Source organism: Pleurodeles waltl, chromosome 3_1 (genome assembly GCF_031143425.1).
Source record: "Pleurodeles waltl isolate 20211129_DDA chromosome 3_1, aPleWal1.hap1.20221129, whole genome shotgun sequence".
Lineage (NCBI taxonomy): Eukaryota > Metazoa > Chordata > Amphibia > Caudata > Salamandridae > Pleurodeles > Pleurodeles waltl.
Window position 1 is genome coordinate 1,916,477,016 of NC_090440.1, and position 18,452 is coordinate 1,916,495,467.

Sequence of the window (18,452 nt, forward strand, 5' to 3'; positions counted from 1 at the left end):
CATGGTTACCCCCTAACTTTTTGCCTTTGCTGATGCTAAGTTATGATTGAAAGTGTGCTGGGACCCTGCTAACCAGGCCCCAGCACCATTGTTCTCTCCCTAAAATTGTACCTTTGTCTCCACAATTGGTACAGCCCTGGCACTCAGGTAAGACCCTTGTAACTGGTACCCCTGGTACCAAGGGCCGTGATCCCAGGGAAGGTCTCTAAGGGCTGCAGCATGTCTTATTCCACCCTAGTGACCCCTCACTCAGCACATGCACACTGCTTCACAGCTTGTGTGTGCTGGTGGGGAGAAAATGACTAAGTTGACATGGCACTCCCCTCAGAGTGCCATGCCAACCTCACACTGCCTGTGGAATAGGTAAGTCACCCCTCTAGCAGGCCTTACAGCCCTAAGGCAGGGTGCACTATACCACAGGTGAGGGCATATGTGCATGAGCACTATGTCCCTACAGTGTCTAAGCAAAACCTTAGACATTGTAAGTGCAGGGTAGCCATAAGAGTATATGGTCTGGGAGTTTATCAAACACGAACTCCACAGTTCCATAATGGCTACACTGAAATCTGGGAAGTTTGGTATCAAACTTCTCAGCACAATAAATGCACACTGATGCCAGTGTGCAATTTATTGTAAAATACACCCAGAGGGCATCTTAGAGATGCCCCCTGAATTCCTACCCGACTTCTAGTGTAGGCTGACCAGTTCCTGCCAGCCTGCCACACACCAGACATGTTGCTGGCCACATGGGGAGAGTGCGTTTGTCACTCTGTGGCCAGGAACAAACCCTGTACTGGGTGGAGGTGCTTCTCACCTCCCCCTGCAGGAACTGTAACACCAGGCGGTGAGCCTCAAAGGCTCACCCCTTTTGTTACAGCGCACCAGGGCATCCCAGCTAGTGGAGATGCCCGCCCCTCCGGCCACTGCCCCCACTTTTGGCGGCAAGGCTGGAGGAGATAATGAGAAAAACAAGGAGGAGTCACCCACCAGTCAGGACAGCCCCTAAGGTATCCTGAGCTGAGGTGACCCCTGCCTTGAGAAATCCTCCATCTTGAGTTTGGAGGATTCCCCCAATAGGATTAGGGATGTGCCCCACCACCCCCACAGGGAGGAGGCACAAAGAGGGTGTAGCCACCCTCAAGGACAGTAGCCATTGGCTGCTGCCCTCCCAGACCTAAACACCCCCCTAAATTCAGTATTTAGGGGCTCCCCAGATCCCAGGAAATCAGATTCCTGCAACCTGAAGAAAGAAGAAGGACTGCTGACCTACAAGCCTGCAGAGAAGGAGGAAGACAACAACTGATTTGGCCCCAGCCCTACCGGCCTGTCTCCAACTTCGAAAACCTGCTCCAGCGACGCATCTGACAGGGACCAGCGACCTCTGAAGCCTCAGAGACTGCCCTGGACTACAGGACCAAGAAACTCCAGTGAACAACGGCCCTGTTCAAAACCTGCAACTTCTTTGCAACAAAGAAGCAACTTACGAGGACTTCACGTTTCCTGCCAAAAGTGTGAGACTCTACACTCTGCACCCGACGCTCCCGGCTCGACTTGCAGAAAACCAACACCTCAGGGAGGACTCCCCGGCGACTGCGAGCCCGTGAGTAACCAGAGACGACCCCCCTGAGGCCCCACAGCGACGCCTGCAGAGAGAATCCAGAGGCTCCCCCTGAACGCGACTGCCTGTAACAAGGGACCCGACGCCTGGAACCAACACTGCACCCGCAGACCCCAGGACCTGAAGGAACCGAACTTCAACGCAGGAGTGACCCTCCAGGCGACCCTCTGCCTAGCCCAGGTGGTGGCTGTTCCGAGAAGCCCCCCTGTGCCTGCCTGCACTGCTAGAGTGACCCCCGGGTCCCTCCATTGAAACCTATACAAAACCAGACGCCTGCTTTACTCACTGCACCCGGCCGCCCCTGTGCTGCTGAGGGTGTACTTTGTGTGCCTTCTCATGTCCCTCCCAGTGCTCTACAAAACCCCCCTGGTCTGCCCCCGAGGACGCAGGTACTTACCTGCTGGCAGTCTGGAACCGGAGCACCCCTGTTCTCCATAGGCGCCTATGTGTTTTGGGCACCTCTTTGACCTCTGCACCTGACCGGCCCTGAGCTGCAGATGTGGTAACCTTGGGGTTGCCTTGAACCCCCAACGGTGGGCTGCCTATGCCCCAGGACTGAGACTTGTAAGTGTTTTACTAACCTCCTAATCTAACCTTTACTTTTTTTTATTTTTTTATTTTTTTAATTAAGATTTTTATCTGAATGGAACAGTGCAAACACGTTACAACAATAAAAACTAAGGAAACAAAGAAAAAAGATATCAACAGTTACCGACAAATCGACACGATCTTTAAGATATAGCATCTTCTGCATATTAAGTGTTCCTCTTAGTGGTCTAAATGACTTTAATAATCTTAGTGGCCCTGTCCAGTTCCTTTTGGTCTAGGATGTGAGTTATAGTCTGGGTCTTGTCCCATCGCTCGAGTGCGGGGTCTGCAGTCTTCGCTGCCACTTTATTTGTTAGGGTTCCACTTCGTCATCACACCACCCTTTGTGGGTCTGGTCCCTCCGTTATCACTAAGCGGGGTTTGCAGCCAGCTACGTCCCCTCCCCAAGGGTTAAACGGTTTGTCCAGGGAGTCTCTGTGGGTTTTACTCTAATAAGTTATTCAACTGTCTAGTTGGCTGTCCCAGTTCCCCCATATTTTGTTGTATTTGTCTGGGCAACCCCTCACTTCATATATCAGCTTTTCACATCTTGCGCACCAGTCCATTCCTCGTCTCCATTTGGCGAGGGTCGGAGCTTTTGCTGCCTTCCATTCTGACATGATGTCCCTCTTCGCCACCAAACAGGCTCTCCCCAGGAAAGTGCGATTCCCTCTGCCCAGCCCCATGCCATCCATGGCCCCCAACAAAATCAGGATCGGGGATGCCTCTATCTCAGACTGTAGGGTTTCGGAGATCTCTCCCAGGACTATCCCCCAGTATGACTCTATAACTGGACAGGCCCAGATCATATGGAAGAAGTCCGCCTGTCTGAAGGCAGCGGGGGCACTCATCTGTGGGGCGGAGGTTAGCTTGATGGAGCCTTTTAGGAGTAAGGTAGGCTGTGTGTAAGTAGAGGGTTTGTAGCGCTTGAAATCGTGTAGATATGGCCAGTGTCCGGGGTGCTGCCAGCGCGTCTCTCCAATCTTCCAAGGGGCCCACCCAACCCTCCCATTTCCGGCGAAGCATCTCAAGGGGGGGAGAGGTGTTCGTTAGGATGACTCGATATATCTGGGAGATCCCTCCTTTATTTATGAGTCCCATCATTACCTTTGCTTCGAGAGGGCTGTGTTCTGGGATGCTATCCCCCGGTTGTAGGTGTACTTATAGGGCGTGCCTGAGTTGAAGGTACTTGTGGAATTGGGTCTTATTTAGAGTATGTGACCTCTGAAGTTCCTCAAAAGTTTGGATTTGCGAGTCTCCCCAGACATCCCCCAGCGTGGATATCCCTATAATGTCCCACTTCCGGAATCCCGCCAGCGTGGAAACCTCCCTCTGCCATCTCCCCTGCCAGAGAGGTGTTTGTTGCGTTAGTCGGGGCCACCACCCCATGGTCTTCTGTGCCGCTCGCCACCCCGTCAACACCATCCCAGTGACTTCAGGGATAGTTTGTGGTATCGTTCCCCCATATAGCGCGTCAAAAACCCCATTGTAGCTCAGTGCTTGGAGCTCTAGTCTATATGTGGGGTCCGTCCAGCCCCCCGATAACCTGTCATTAATCACCTGTATGCGCATGGCTAGATAGTAATAATAAATGTTGGACATCCCTAGGCCTCCTTCACATATGTCCCTTTGACATGTGACAAGGGATAGTTTGGTTCGGGAGCCGTACCATAGGTATTGACGCGTAGTCGATTCGACATCTTTAAACCATTTCCGGGGGATTAGGTGCGGGAAGTTCTGTAGTTGGTATAAAAATCTAGGGAGTATCATCATCTTATACAATGCGATTCTTCCCAGTATGTTGAGTGGTAAATCTCGCCAGCGTTGAAGATCTTTTTTGGTCTTTTTAAGAAGTGGTGTGATATTAAGCTCCCACGTTAGTTTGGGGAGCAGCGCTATATGGACTCCTAGATATTTAAAACTGTTACTACGGATTGGGATGTTTTCCTGCCAGTTTATGCAGTCTCTAGAGGGGTGTAGGGGGATCAGCAAGGATTTACTAGGATTTAGGGTTAGACCCGAAGCTTGTGAGAAGAGTTCCAGGAGTTCCAAGACACGGGGGCCACTCCTCGCTGGGTTGGAGAGGTAGAGGAGAACGTCGTCAGCGTACAATGCTATACGGTCTTCCGGGATTTCTGGCCATGTCCAGCCCGTCACCAGTGGGTCCATTCTCACCATTGTGGCCAACGGTTCGATTGCTAGAGCATCCTTGTCGTGTCCCGCGACGGATAGGGAATGGATCGGAGGCCACACTGTTTATCTGAATACGGGCGGTTGGGTTGGAGTAAAGTAGTTTAACAAGGCTGCGAAACCTGGGTCCAAAGCCATTTTTTATAAGGACTTGCTCTAAATACGACCAGTCCACCGTATCGAAGGCTTTTTCAAAGTCTATCAGGAGGAGAGCAAGGGGGGATCCAGTCAGGGTGCCGCGTTGAGCCAGCGCGACATGCAGTCTCCTTATGCAGTGTCTCGTGCTGCGGGAGGGCATGAAGCCGCACTGATCTGGGTGTATCAGTGTAGGAAGCACCGCTTTCAGTCTTGTGGCAAGTACTGTTGATAGCACTTTGATCTCCGCATTTAGCAGGGAGATTGGTCTGTAGGCCGATCTATTGGGTGAAGGCGGCTGTGACTTTGGGATCACCACTATTGTGGCTTGGTCTATCCCAGTGGGGAAGCGGCCAGTCTTCTCTGCTTCATCAAACATGCTAAGTAGGTGGGGGGCTAGGATATCTCCGCATCTTTTATAGAGTTCAGCCGGAAAGCCGTCCGGTCCGGGTGTTTTACCCGATGCCAGGGCAGCTATGGCCGTTGTAATTTCGGCCAGGTTTATGGCTTCATCCAGGCTCATCCTGGTTGTATGCGAGATACTAGGGAGAGTAATATCGTTCAAGAGCGGGGACTCCCTTTCAGCTAGCGGGCGATGACGCACCGCATATAATTTAGCGTAATAGGAGGCAAAGCTCCTCGCAATTCCACTGGGGGTTCTCTCAACCAAGCCTGTCTCATCCACTACCTCGGGGACAACTCTGTTGGCCAAGGGGCTCGAGGCCAGCCAATGAAGGAGTTTGCCGTTTTTATCACCCCATCCATAGACACGGGCTGCCGACGCCCTCCAAGCGTGTTTTGCGGCCTCAATTACCGTCTGCTTTATTTCTTCCCTAGTTGCCGTTAGGCGTCTCAGCACTGAAGCCGACGCGGCAGTGGTCATAGATCGTTCCAGAGCGAGGGCCCTTATCTCGAGGGCTGTTACACGCTGGTCCCGAGCTCTCTCTCGGGCACGAACGCGGTGCTTCGCGTAGCCTCTAAGAGTGGCTTTACATGCCGCCCAGATCGTGCCCGGAGACTGAACTGAGCCCACGTTGTGATCGAAATATTGGGTAAGGTGCTCCCTTATTTCGGAGGTATAATCCTCGTCCTGCAAATACCATGCATTCATGCTCCACGTAGGGCGCTGATTGGAGGTTGCGCTCCCCATTCGGATACATATTGGGGAGTGATCTGAGACCCCTCGGGCCAATATCTCTGCGCCAGTGACTCTAGAGATGTCCAGTGCGGGCATGAACACCATGTCAATTCTTGCCTGAGAGTGGTGAGCCGCCGAGGTGTGGGTGTATTGTCTTGCCCTAGGGTGCCATGTCCTCCATACCTCACAGAGTCCCATTTTAGTAGCCCAACCGTTTAGACTGGATGCTCTCCCAGCTCTTACAGAGGAGACGGGACCAGAAACGTCTAAATTGGGGTCTAACACAGAGTTAAAATCTCCCCCTATGAGCGTGAGCCCCTGTGGGAGGTCAGTGAGCATTTGGCGTAGTGTTAACATGAAGTTGTCAAAACCAACTGGGGGGTCGTATGTACACACAAAGTTAATTGTCGATCCGTGTAGTGTACCAGTCACCGTTACGAACCTACCCTGTGGGTCTGACGTGGTGGAGGTGATTACTATTGGAAGTGAGCGATGAAGTAGGATGGCCACCCCCCTGGAACCTCTAGTGAAACCTGCATGGAAAACCTTGTCAAAATCCCCCGCGCTAGGAAGGGGCATTTGGTTCCAAGTAGGTGGGTCTCCTGCAGAAGGACCAACTTAGGGGCGTATCTGCGCAGCGTGCTAAACACTGCAGATCTTTTGATCCTATCTAAAAGGCCGTTAACATTCCAGGATAGGATCTGTGTCAGTGGGGGATCAGTTTGTGCCATATCTGTGTGGTGGGGATTAGAGGACTTGACCTGGTAACCAGAAATGGGCATATTGACAGAGGAGGATTTATACAATAGGTGTCGGTATTGTTACAGCAACTTATCCTAACCACTACGCTAAGCCCTAACGTGAGCTTTAAACATCCCAACCTCCCCCCACCCCATACTTCTACCCTTGAAGCATCTGTCGCCCAAGAGCCCAACTGGGGCAATACAGTCGTGTAGACTGTCATTGAGTGGAGTGGTGGACCCCTCCTGTGTGTCGGATCGGTTGCAATTAGTTAGTGAGAAACCCTCACCTTTGGTAAAGTCTCTGTGGTGTACAACAAGCTTGGAACACTCGTGTCACCTTGTCTTATTAATGTGGAGCGGTATCCGAAGCTCCCGGTAGGTCCAGGTGAGCCGGAGCTCGGTACGCGCGGGGGTACCATCAGCCAAGTTCAGGGGACTGGCTCAAACGATCCTCCATTTTGTCTTCTCCCTTAGCTCGGTCTCTTGGGCAGTCAGTCGGGTCTCCCCCTGGCAGGGGGTTTCGGTTGAGAAGGGGTTCCTCTTCTGCTTGGTGGCTGGGGCTTCCAGGCCTACCCCGCCTGGACCGGGTTCGCTTCCGACCCCTTCTTGCGTTCATCCGGGCAATCGGTTGTGTCTCACCTGAATTCCTTGGCGGGTCGGTTGGGCCCCTTCGGTTTCCCAAACCCTCCTCAGTCAGCCAGTCCCATGCCTGTTCGGGTGACTCAAAGAAGTGCGCCTTGCCCGCTAGGATTACCTTCAGGCGCGCCGGGAAGAGGAGCATGTATGTGAGCTGCATCGCTCTTAGCTTCTGCTTCACTTGTTCATATGAGCGGCGTTTAGTTTGGACCTCACGGGTGTAGTCCGGGAAGACCAAGATTCTCTGGTTGTCCCAAAGGAGGTTGGGGGTCCGTCTGGCTTCTCTGAGGACGGCATCTCGATCTTTAAAGTTGAAGAAGCGTGCAATCATGGGTCTTCGAGGGCCCCCCGGTGGGGGTCTCGGGGCCAAGGCCCTGTGTGCTCGCTCTATCGCAAACCACGGCGAGAGAGAGCTCTCCGGCATCCAGGATTTAATCCATGTTTCTAGGAATTCGGCGGGCTTGCCATCCTCCGTTCCCTCCTGTACGCCCACGAAGCGCAAGTTGTTGCGTCTGGAGCGATTCTCTGCACCCTCGGCTCTACGGTGGAGTTCTCCAGTCCGCGTCTGCAGCTGGGCCACTTTGGTTCTGAGATCCGCCAGGTCATCTTTGGCTTGCGAGACACGGGTCTCCACCTCTGTGATGCGGCCCACCGCATTTCTAAGGTCTTGCCTCACAAGGCCCATCTCTTCCCTCACCTGTCCAATTTTGGATTCCACTGCGCGCTGTGAGGTTTGAATCGCAAGTAGGATGGTGCTGACCCCTTCTGCGGTCTGGTCGGAGGATGCGGCGTCACCTCCGGTCCGGGGAGCCGCCTGCGTGGTAAATTGGTCTATTTTCTGCTGGGAAGCTTGCGTTTGCTTGCTGGCTCTGTCTTTCCCCATGTTGCCTATTCTGTGTAGTTACAGCTTTAAGCGGGTGAAGTTCAGTTGTGTCAAGGGTTTTCTCGCCTCTTCTTTCCTAGGCCGCTTCGGATCTAGGTGATCACCTGTGGGGGGGGACTTGGCCGGTAGAGGGTTCGTTAGTCGGTTGGTCCCATCCAGGGACATTGAGTTTCACATTAGTCCATGGGGGGGAAGAGGGTTGACTGTATTACTGCCCGGCGGCCCCCAGACCCGGCCGGGTGGTGGGGGGGTTGGTCACCCTCCCTCCTCGATTGCAAGCCAAGGGTCCTGGCGATCTTTTGGTCCTCCCGGGCACCCCGGACTCTCCTCGGTCGGTCATCCAATTATCTTCGCGCCTCCAGAGGGTAGAGCCTCGCGGCCAGCCTCAAGTGCTTGACGCCTCACTCGGTGCAGACCACAGGGCAAGCCCCCCCAGCGTCCCGGCCTCCTCCATCTCTGTTCCCGCTTGGGAGGGCACGGGTCCTCTCACGACTTTCCGCTTTCCCCCCGCGGATCCACGCCAGTTGGGGCTCGCCCCCTCCGCTAAGCCGGGTCTCTGTTAATATTCAGGACTTTTTACATTTGTATGGTCCCCTGCAGGGTCTGTGGGCCTCAAGCGCTTCCTTCTCCTCTCCCTCATTTGTTGCGGCTTCTCTTTGCGATCTCTTGACTCTATCAGTCGTTCAGGCTCCGATCAGGCAACGTCCCGGGACACGCGGGCTCTTCGTCCCTCAGACCGCACCCGGGCCTGCAACCTTGCTCCCTCCTGGCCCCAGGGCACGGCCGCTCCTACCTCCCGGTCACCGGATCTCTTCACTCCGCTCCAGCGGCGCTCTGCTGCCTCTAGAGTGGGGCCTCGGGTGCTCATTCCTCCGAGCCTTAAGCTCCTGCCCTTTCTCAGGTGCTCCGACCACGGAGCTCCGCGGCGCGTCACCGCTTTCTTCTTTGGGGATTCCTCGCGGTCCCGACAGCCGCGGTTCCCTCTAGGCGCGCTGGGGGGGGGGGGAAGGTACCTCTCTTTTCACCGCTCCAGCGGTCCCGGGAGCTCCTGGCCGGCAACGCTCGTCCGCGAGGGCGCGCTCCGGTTCGGAGCGTCAGACGCCTCCTCTCTGCAGCACGGGCCGGAGTTCGCGACAGCCTCTTCCCCGCTGGTCCGGTGTCCTCGGGTCTCGGACCCGGACCCGGACCCACAGGGGCCGGAAAGGACCCCCACCGCCTCCGAATCTTGGTTGAAGACTCGAGGGGGTCAGTTATGGTGGCAGGATTCGGGCTGATGACGGAGGGGTCCTGAGCACTCCTAGAGTGCGACCGCCATCTTGACGCCCGTGGCCACGCCCTCCTAACCTTTACTTACCTCTCCCAGGAACTGTTGATTTTTGCACTGTGTCCACTTTGAAAATAGCTTATTGCTATTTTTACCAAGACTGTACATGATATTGTTTTCATTCAAAGTTCTTAAAGTATCTAAGTGAAGTACCTTACATTTAAAGTATTAACTGTAAATTTTTAACCTGTGGTTCTTAAAATAAACTAAGAAAATATATTTTTCAATATAAAAACCTATTGGCCTGGAGTAAGTCTTTGAGTGTGTGTTACCTCATTTACTGCCTGTGTGTGTACAACAAATGCTTAACAGAAACTTCTGATAAGCCTACTGCTCGACCACACTACCACAAAATAGAGCGCTAGAATTATCTACTTTTGCCCCTATTTTACCTCTAAGGGGAACCTTTGGACTCTGTGCACACTATTTCTTACTTTGAAATAGTATATACAGAGCCAACTTCCTACAGGTACCAGCACATTTCTATTTAGAAATTGAGCACTGGCCTGGACATGTGGCATGAAGGCACTTCGTACTGCAGAGTATGCCATATGTGGGCTCAGACAGTCCTCGACTCGCATCACTTGATCTGTAACTTTCCATCTAAAGCATCTGCCCTAGCAACACTACCCTTGTTTTCGTTTGGAATCTGTAATGTTAGACACACTCAAAAAAGGCACCTTGACACTTTAAAGTACCATTAGGGCTTTAACAAAAATGTAATATTTGCTTATTTTTGCTTACCAGCCTCTATCCAAATCTATAGAAAGTCTATCCATTTTGCTGCACTTTACTGTGATTACCTGCAATGTATCCTTAGTTTTCTTTCCACCTTGTACTACTTCTCGTAGATTGCCTGTCATTTCCAAGAGCAGATCTATCACAAAACTTTGACCTAATTCAAGCCCTTCTTTCGCATCATCTATCGTCTCTTTTCTTATTCTATGACTAGCATGCCTGGCTTACGAGTGGCTTCTGAACAGGTGTCCCAAACAGGGAGTTTGTGAGCTACTGGTAGAGAGCCAGCCCCCTGGAAGAAGCTCTCTGAAGTGCAGACCAGCACAGTAGGTAGTTCTAAGTTTCCAGCCAGACCAATTAAGGCATCACCACACTTCTGGATCTGTAGAGTGAGTGCCAGCCAAGCCAATGACAAGGCCACACACCTACACACAAACATATTTTGACAACCAAAGAAACTTGCAACTTTTCATATGGAGATTTGTCACTTTTCAGTCCTGTGTTTAACATTGTTTAACACGAGGTGTAACAACTGTAGCACTATTTAGTTTTCACCTCCATAGCGCTTGCGCTGTGCTTGTGAAGACTTATGTTACTAAATGAAAATTTAAAGGGACTTAGAACCCACCCCTACTTCGCCCTTTACTTACCGGAACGTTCTGTTTGTTCATTCAAATGTCACTCCAACATTGCTTGAATTTACTTGCTTTTTATCGGCTAGCAGGTCACCTCCTGCTCTTCTGTTCTGCTTTCTGTCCTGCATTTGCCGTCGCATGGAGCATGGCCGAAGCACGCCTTCTGTTTTTTCGTGATTGGTTACTTGTTATCTTTGTAAATGCATTGGCGGTATTCTGGTCCAACCATATGGTACTACAATTCACTTTGAACATTCAAGGGCAATCATCTAAAGATAGCACTAAGTCTGGTCATCTTAAATCCATTAGACAGTGGAGCAAATTAGATAATAAAAAATTAACAGAGCAGCTGAGCCAGACATCACGATATCTTGGTGCTGAGCCAAATTCAGCTGCAGTCAGTTATCATGACTGGTTGAGCACAGTATTATCGAACTTAGTCCCAAAAAAAAGAAAAAAAAACAAAAAACAATAGAACACAACCATCAGCTCCCTGGTTTTCAGCAGCTTTAAAAATTATTAAACTGAAATGTCGGAGAATGGAAAGGGGGTGGAGATGAGATTACAGTGAGGGCAGTAAGAAAGCATATTGAGGCATAATCAGGGAATATAAATATCTGATTCCGGAAGAAAAATCTAAATATTTTAGATCTAAAATAGAAAAGGCCTCAAACTCTCCTAAAGAGCTTTTCAAAGTGGTTCAATATCTCACCATGTCATGCTCCTCCCCAGGGGCTTCCCCGAGTCAGGATTTCTGCAACACTTTAGCCGTCTTTTTTAGAAACAAGGTCGAAGCAGTATACAATAAGTTTGATGCGAATACTTCCTTATATGTTTCCAGCACAACTTCCTCTCCCCTTCTTTATCCAGCTGGATTAGGTCACTTTCAACCTATTGAGCTTGGATCAGACGGGCAAACTCATTAATCAAGTAAAATCTGTAGCACCATCGGATCCGTGCCCACCCAAAGATATGCAGGATGTTGCTTCCTGTATTGCGCCAGTTCTAATCCCCTTACTTAATATGGTTCTTTCAACTGGCATCTTTAAAGCTAGCTGGAAAAAGGCATCTATACTGCCTCTGTTGAAAAACCCCTTGCTAGATCCCTGCCTAGAGAAAAATTATCACCCTATCTCTGGACTCTCATTTCCCATCAATACGCTGGAATTTTTTTAAAATATTTGCTTATCAAATTCAGGAGAACACTCTTCTGGAAATAACACAACATGGCTTTAGACCTGTTTTTAGCAATGAGTCTGCTCTAATTGCCATCTCAGAAGAGATTTGATCTATAAAAGATGATGGGGGAGTGCAGCAGCAATCCTGATTGATCTCTCAGTCGCATTTGATACGGTCAACCATTCTGTTTTATTAGACAGATTAACCAAGGCTCGTATTTCAGGCCTCGCTCGTAAGCTCGTTGTCTCTTTCCTAGAGGACAGAGATCAATTTGTGGTCCTTGGGGATTTTCAATCTAAATCATTTTCTCTCCCCTGTGGGGTTCCCGGGGGTTTGTCACTTAGTCCCACCCTCTTTACTATCTATGTCGCTGCTCTGGCCAAGCTGATATTTGCTCATGGCTTTGCAACAGCAGCCTACAGTGACAACACACAGATTGTAGTCTCAGGCAAACACGAAGAGGTAGCTGAGTGGTTTAAAATGTGTATGAATGCAATAGTCGCCTGAATGACACTAAATTGTCTAAACATAATTCTAGCAAAACGGAAGTGCTCATTTTTGGCAAAGATCCTATCTTTTGGGGCTACTCATGGTGGCCCCCAGATCTGGGATCACCTCCAACCCCAGCTTCTAAAGCAAGGAACCTTGGGATTCTTTTAGACACTGAGCTATCTTTTAAGGATCAGGTCAACAAGCTTTCGTCCTCCTGCTTCTTGCTTCCTTATATTCCCTTTGAGCACCAAAAAACTGCAATGCTGGTTGGGGTCATGTCCAAGCTTGATTACTGCAATGCCCTGTATTTAGGGGCTAGACAAAAAGTATTTAAAGAACTCCAGATTCTGCAAAATGTAGCGGAGGGTCTCCTTAGAAAAATGCCTAAGTCCTTGTCAGAGGCGAATGTTCTTGAAGCTCTCCACTGGCTCCCAAAAAACAAAAAGCGGGTGGCTTTGAAGGCACTGTGCCTGGTTCACAAATCTGTATATGGTACTAAGCCTAGCTACCTAGGGATGAAAATCAGATGGTAAGATCCAGCTCGATACTTAAGATCGTCATCATCCTATTTGGTAGCAGTCAGCAAGATAAATAACGTCTCTTGGGGTGGTCGAGGATTTCTCCACACAGCAAGTTGGCTTTGGAACAAAATGCCACCCCGCCATCATAATCTTTCTCATTAACAAAAAGTTGTTGAAAACTTGGTTATTTACCTTTTCTTTATACCTAATTGTTTTTAGTGGTTTTCAGCAGGATCTCTCTTTTTATTCTTTTTACTGTTTCCCTTTCACTGGAATCCTTATATCACCTGTTTCCTAGGATGTTGTTTTAGTTTGCGCCTAGATCGCAGGCACCCTCAGGTATTTGTGTGCTTTACAAGTACGCGAAAAGATGAACTGAACTCATGTCAATTCGGGTTGAAATGTGTGTAAACATGTCGGCAATATCACAATGGAGTGTCAAGTGCAGCTGTAAAGCAAGCAGAGAGTAGGCTCTGTATGTTGTGTTTTTCATTACTTAATAATTACACTGCTGATGAATACCAGTTGCATATATTAAAATTACTTGTGTTTTTGTTTCTGAAATTACCACTCACTCATTTTTAAAGAAAAGTAATTTGTGTAATTGGGTGACGTTTTATTTTGAATTTTCATTGTCTCAGTGACTTATTAACAGGCAGTCACAAGTGCAGTTATCTTGCAGGCACTAAAGTCATGATTTGAATGGTGCAGCAGGTGCAGTGTCACCAGGGCCGAAGGTTGTCAGAACTCCTCTAAACACCGGATATTGCTATATTTTACTAATAAACAGGGTGTCACAAGTACAGTTATGTAGCAGGCACTGGGGTCACGATTTTAATGGTGCAGCAGGTGCAATGGCACTGGGAACAAAAGCTCTAGGCAATCCACTAAACACTTATTATTGCTATATTTTACAACTAAACCGGCAGTCACAAGTGCAGTTATGTTGCACGCACTAGGGTCATGATTTGAATGGTGCAGTAGGTGCAGTAGCACTGTGGCTAAAAGTTGTCATAACTTCTCTAAACACCAAATATTGCAATATTTTACTATTAAACAGGCAGTCACAAGTGCAGTTATCTTGCAGGCACTAGGGTCATGATTTGAATGGTGCAGCAGGTGCAATGGACAGGGCACTGGATGTTGTCAAAACATCTCTAAACACACCAAATATTGCTACATTTTACTACTAAACAGGTAGTCAAATGTACAGTTATCTTGCAGGCACTAGGGTCATGATTTGTATGATGAAGCAGGTGCAGTGGCACCAGGCCCAAATGTTGTCAGAACGCTTCTAAACATTGAATATTGCTATATTTTACTACTAAACAGGCAGTCACAAGTGCAGTTATCTTGTAGGCACTAGGGTCATGGTTTCAATGGTGCAGCAGGTGCAGTGGCACCCGTGGCACAAGATGTCAGAGCCCTCTAAAAACAGATTATTGCTATATTTTACTACTAAACAGGCAGTCACACGTGCAGTTACTTTGTTGTCCCCAGGGTAATAATTTTAGTGGTGCAGCAGGTGCAGTGACACCGGGGCCAAACGTTCTAGGAACCCCTCTAAACAGCAAATGTTGCTATATTTTACTCATAAACAGGCAGTCACAAGTGCAGTTATCTTGCAGGCACCAGGGTCATGATTTGAATTGTGCAGCAAGTGCAGTGGCCCCTTACTAACTACACATTACTATACTCTAACACAATGCCATATTAAATAGGGCACAAATTACAAGTTTGGAACCCTGGGGTATTAATCCAACATGCATCATAACAAACAATTATTAACGGTTTATCAAATTTAAAACAAACATTATTATAACCTTTTTCTAATATTTATAATCCCGTTAGAGAGATAGAATGCAAAAGAAAAAGCAAAGGTGAAACCTATTGGCTTTGCCAATGCTTGTTTGAGTGGTCATTTAATGCCCCTCAATTTGCTTTGTCTTAGTTTTAGACACTTTCATCTCAGTCTAGCTTTTACCTTCCCATGTTACAGATGATATGACTGAAGGGCGGTTTATTAGTGTCCCTCTGGATTGTTTTTTACAGGAATGTCTCTCTACAATAAGGTCTAGAGATGCCTTAGGTTTACAATGCCTCTACTATCTAACCAGACTCCACTATCACAGCATAAACTGCCTCTGCCCCATTAGACCCCTGAAGAGCCAGGTAGGCTTTGGAGGTGCAGTGGTAACTACAGCTCATAAGCCAATGACAACCTTCAACCCACAGCTTCACACCTTTCCTCTCCTCAGCTCCTTGCTTAGGTTGGCTGAATTATAATATACTGGTTTATCACCAGTCTCATTGAGCTTATTAGCCTTAATGAGTTTTTCTCACTATCTACCCTGGCACACCTCAGAACCTGCAGACCTTTTCGCTCACCTTCTTGGATGAACAAACAATTATTTACTAAGGCATTATGGCAGGAGCACAGCTTAAGGCTGTAATTTATTTTGTCACTGAGACAGTTGCAGCTTTGTCTTCTCATGCCATCTTTACAAATCCCAGAGAAGTTCTGGGGTACGCGTCGGCTGCTGGTGGTTAGGGCTTTCTGGATACTTTTGAAGCCACCATCGGAGGGTGCCAATGCTACCTACTTCCTCCTCCACCAGGGCTACCCTGGTTAACCTGCTGCATTAAGGTGGCCTTAGAGTCAAATGTAGTTTCTTTGCCTGCTTTCACTTATATGTGAAGGTTGCCCACTTCCCTACAACAAGCTTGCATTCTGATCCAGTCCTGCATTTAGCAGGAACACAAAGCTAGGTTCTGAAGATCCTTCCACAGCTTCCGCAACCAGTGCTCTTACTTCCAGCATTGTCACAATGGTTGGGGAACAATTGCAGATGTAAGCAACAGACTGCATAAGGGAAACAAAGCATAACATACTGCGGATTTTTACAAGCATGTGAAAAAGTACCACACAGCAAGTCAGTAAACCCTAAATTACATGGCAGTCCAAAAAGAATAAATGTTCCCTATCAAGAAACGACCTAACTTGTTGTTGCAGAATTAACAGTCCTAAGTTTATACATACCACCTTAATTATTTTAAAGCATTCTGCTCAAACGCCTCTAACCTTGTTGCAGTAAAACCATTGGCAAACATATCATATTAGATTGATAAACACACGTCAATGGAGATGGTCTTGGTTACCATTCCAGATTTATACTATAATTAATCATGCAAATACATTAATTGCCAGATGTACACCCAGGTCTCATGGCCTATGTCAACTCTACAGCGTGCTGTAGTGCTGGCTTAATACGAAGCCAGTCATTAGCCCTCCGCCCAATCTACAAAAGATGCTCAGGGCAAAAGTACTGTGCAACATGAAGTTGGCGCTTCTCGCTTCATAAATATTAATGAGGTAGGATTTTCACAAAGTACTGGTACAGCGACCCTTCTTTTTCAAACCAAGAGCAGTCATAATGCCACGAAAAATGACATAGTGGGAAATCTAAATTGGGGTGATTACCATCCTTGAATTCCAAAGACCAACACCATTTTTACTGGTGTTAGATCTCATAGTAGAAGTTCACTAAAAAGTATCACCGCTAGTTGTAATCTGTGCCTAAACCAGCAACCTCACTTTCAGGAAAACACATCTTTCCAGATTCCCTGCATGAACTCAGTTCTCCAACACGGAGATGTGTGCTTTAACCCTGGAACTCCCATCCCATCCTGCTTACCACCACAAAACCACCCATTCATGACCCCCTAAAACCTCTAAACATCCTTAAACTCCGGTATTCGTGAACCATAAAAACCCTTTCTGCATGTAAACTCCAAATAGGTTGGAAATTATATTCCCAAATAGTTGCCTTTGAGGGGCGGGGCATAGTAATGCCACATTACAAGTGCTGCTTTATCAAAGTTTACTAGACAGGAGGAGGAACCTAGGTAGGGAGTTTGAAAGTAATGAGTGGGAGGTTGTAACGGTATTAAGAAATTGTATAAATAAAATGTAAATGTTAACTGTCAAATATATAGTGAGTTCCAGCAGGGAGGCTGGTGCTTAAAATTGGCAAACACTGTTAAATGCACTAACATATTTGGAAAACCCTTATCTAGACACAGCTAGCTACCCGGGGTAACCAAGAAAGGGCACTTGGTGAAATGAATGGTGGCTCTTGAGGAAGTACTAGTGGTGAAGCACGTGGCACCTTTTAAGATGAAGGCACTGAATCAAGAATGCTGGAATCTCTCCGTAATGTGCATTGCCAAAGTCCTGCAGTGAAGAGATTGTAGCAGATACTATAATAACTATGAAAACAGATATGATTCATCCACTCATTACCGTAGGCGGGTTTAGAAATCAGTGTACAGGAGGTAGCCACAGCAGACATGACAAAGGCAAGAGTCTTTGTGTTCATTATTTACAGGAGGGGACACAGCAGTTGCTGTATGCTGGAGGTAGGTACAGCCATCATTGCATACAAGAGGCGGGTTTAGCAGGTATAAAATAAAGGATGGTGGGCGCAATAGTAATTTTAGACAGGAGGGTGCAAAAAGAGTAATTAGGTAAAGGTGGGTAAAACAAAGCATTACAAGGAGGACATGGACACACCAGACTTTACTTAAAATGGATATAAAAAGCAACTAGCATGTAGAGAATGGTTATACAACTGCCACTTTAAATAGATTAGCAAAGCAGCCATTTAATACATGGGGTGGGTACCTCCGGCATTACGTACTGGAGTTGGCAGGCAACGATGCTATCCATTAGGTCAGCATTCGGGCTAAACTTTTCTTTGAAAGATGGAGTTGATGCAGCCCACTTGCGACGGGCATAGGCCTGCCATTCTTCCACAGGAAGCTCCATAGGCAAAGGGCTCACAAAAGACTGCAAACAAAAAGAGGCTGGTTACAGATAAGAAACCACAAATTTCCAAGGCACAGATCATATTTGATTGAGCTGACCGTACAAGGCAAACTGTCAGCTCACTTCCAAGAGCTTCTGCAAAACCTTCTTCCCTGCATTTGATTGCCCCTCTAAATGCACATAAACAGTGTACGACGATTCCAATCCTTGGTGGCTTCCTTTCAAGTTGGCCTTAAAAGGCTCTACCTACCCTATCTGAAAGAACCAACTTAACAAACTCTCAAGGTCCCTCCCAGCACCAATGCCCCCCATCTCTCCTGAAATAAAAGACTACAACCCCCCCCCCCCCCCCGGAATTCCCCCAGCCTTTCCACTGAGAACTACCAAGCAGGCTTGAGTACTGCGTACAACCACAGTACAGCACCTACTACAAAAAATCTTCAAATTAGTAGTAAGACAAGACATTCGAGCAGACAATTCTTCAAGGGCGCCCACAGTTTACAAACATCAGTGGAGCAATAACCGCAGACACAGATTATGTTGCCCTTCCCTGGTCTATGTGCAAAATGCAACACCATTCAGCACTTATTTTACCCTTCTTGGTCACGCCCTTAGGTAATATACCCTTTAAGAATTGCTTCTACTCTTGGTGAACTTACAGTCAGTCTGGCACCAAGCACACAACAACGACAATCACGGTCTTTAATTGTGAATAAATGCCGCTCAGTACAGCAAATACACAGAAATAACGAGAAAAAGGCCACATCTGACTAAACAAACTGAACCTGCTAACTTAGCCCACTT

At 48.1% G+C, this 18,452-nt stretch overlaps 1 protein-coding gene across 6 annotated transcripts in view; it reads right to left on the bottom strand.

Annotated features, from left to right (window-relative positions):
• SMYD4 (SET and MYND domain containing 4) overlaps positions 1-18,452 on the bottom strand; it is a 128,209-nt gene that overhangs the window by 45,132 nt on the left and 64,625 nt on the right. For all 6 annotated transcript variants that reach the window (XM_069226136.1, XM_069226133.1, XM_069226134.1 and 3 more), the window contains one exon: positions 17,521-17,669. In XM_069226136.1, coding sequence (XP_069082237.1) covers positions 17,521-17,648 — 128 coding nt within the window. In that variant the 5' untranslated portion in view covers positions 17,649-17,669. The remainder of the gene's footprint in view (positions 1-17,520; positions 17,670-18,452) is intronic.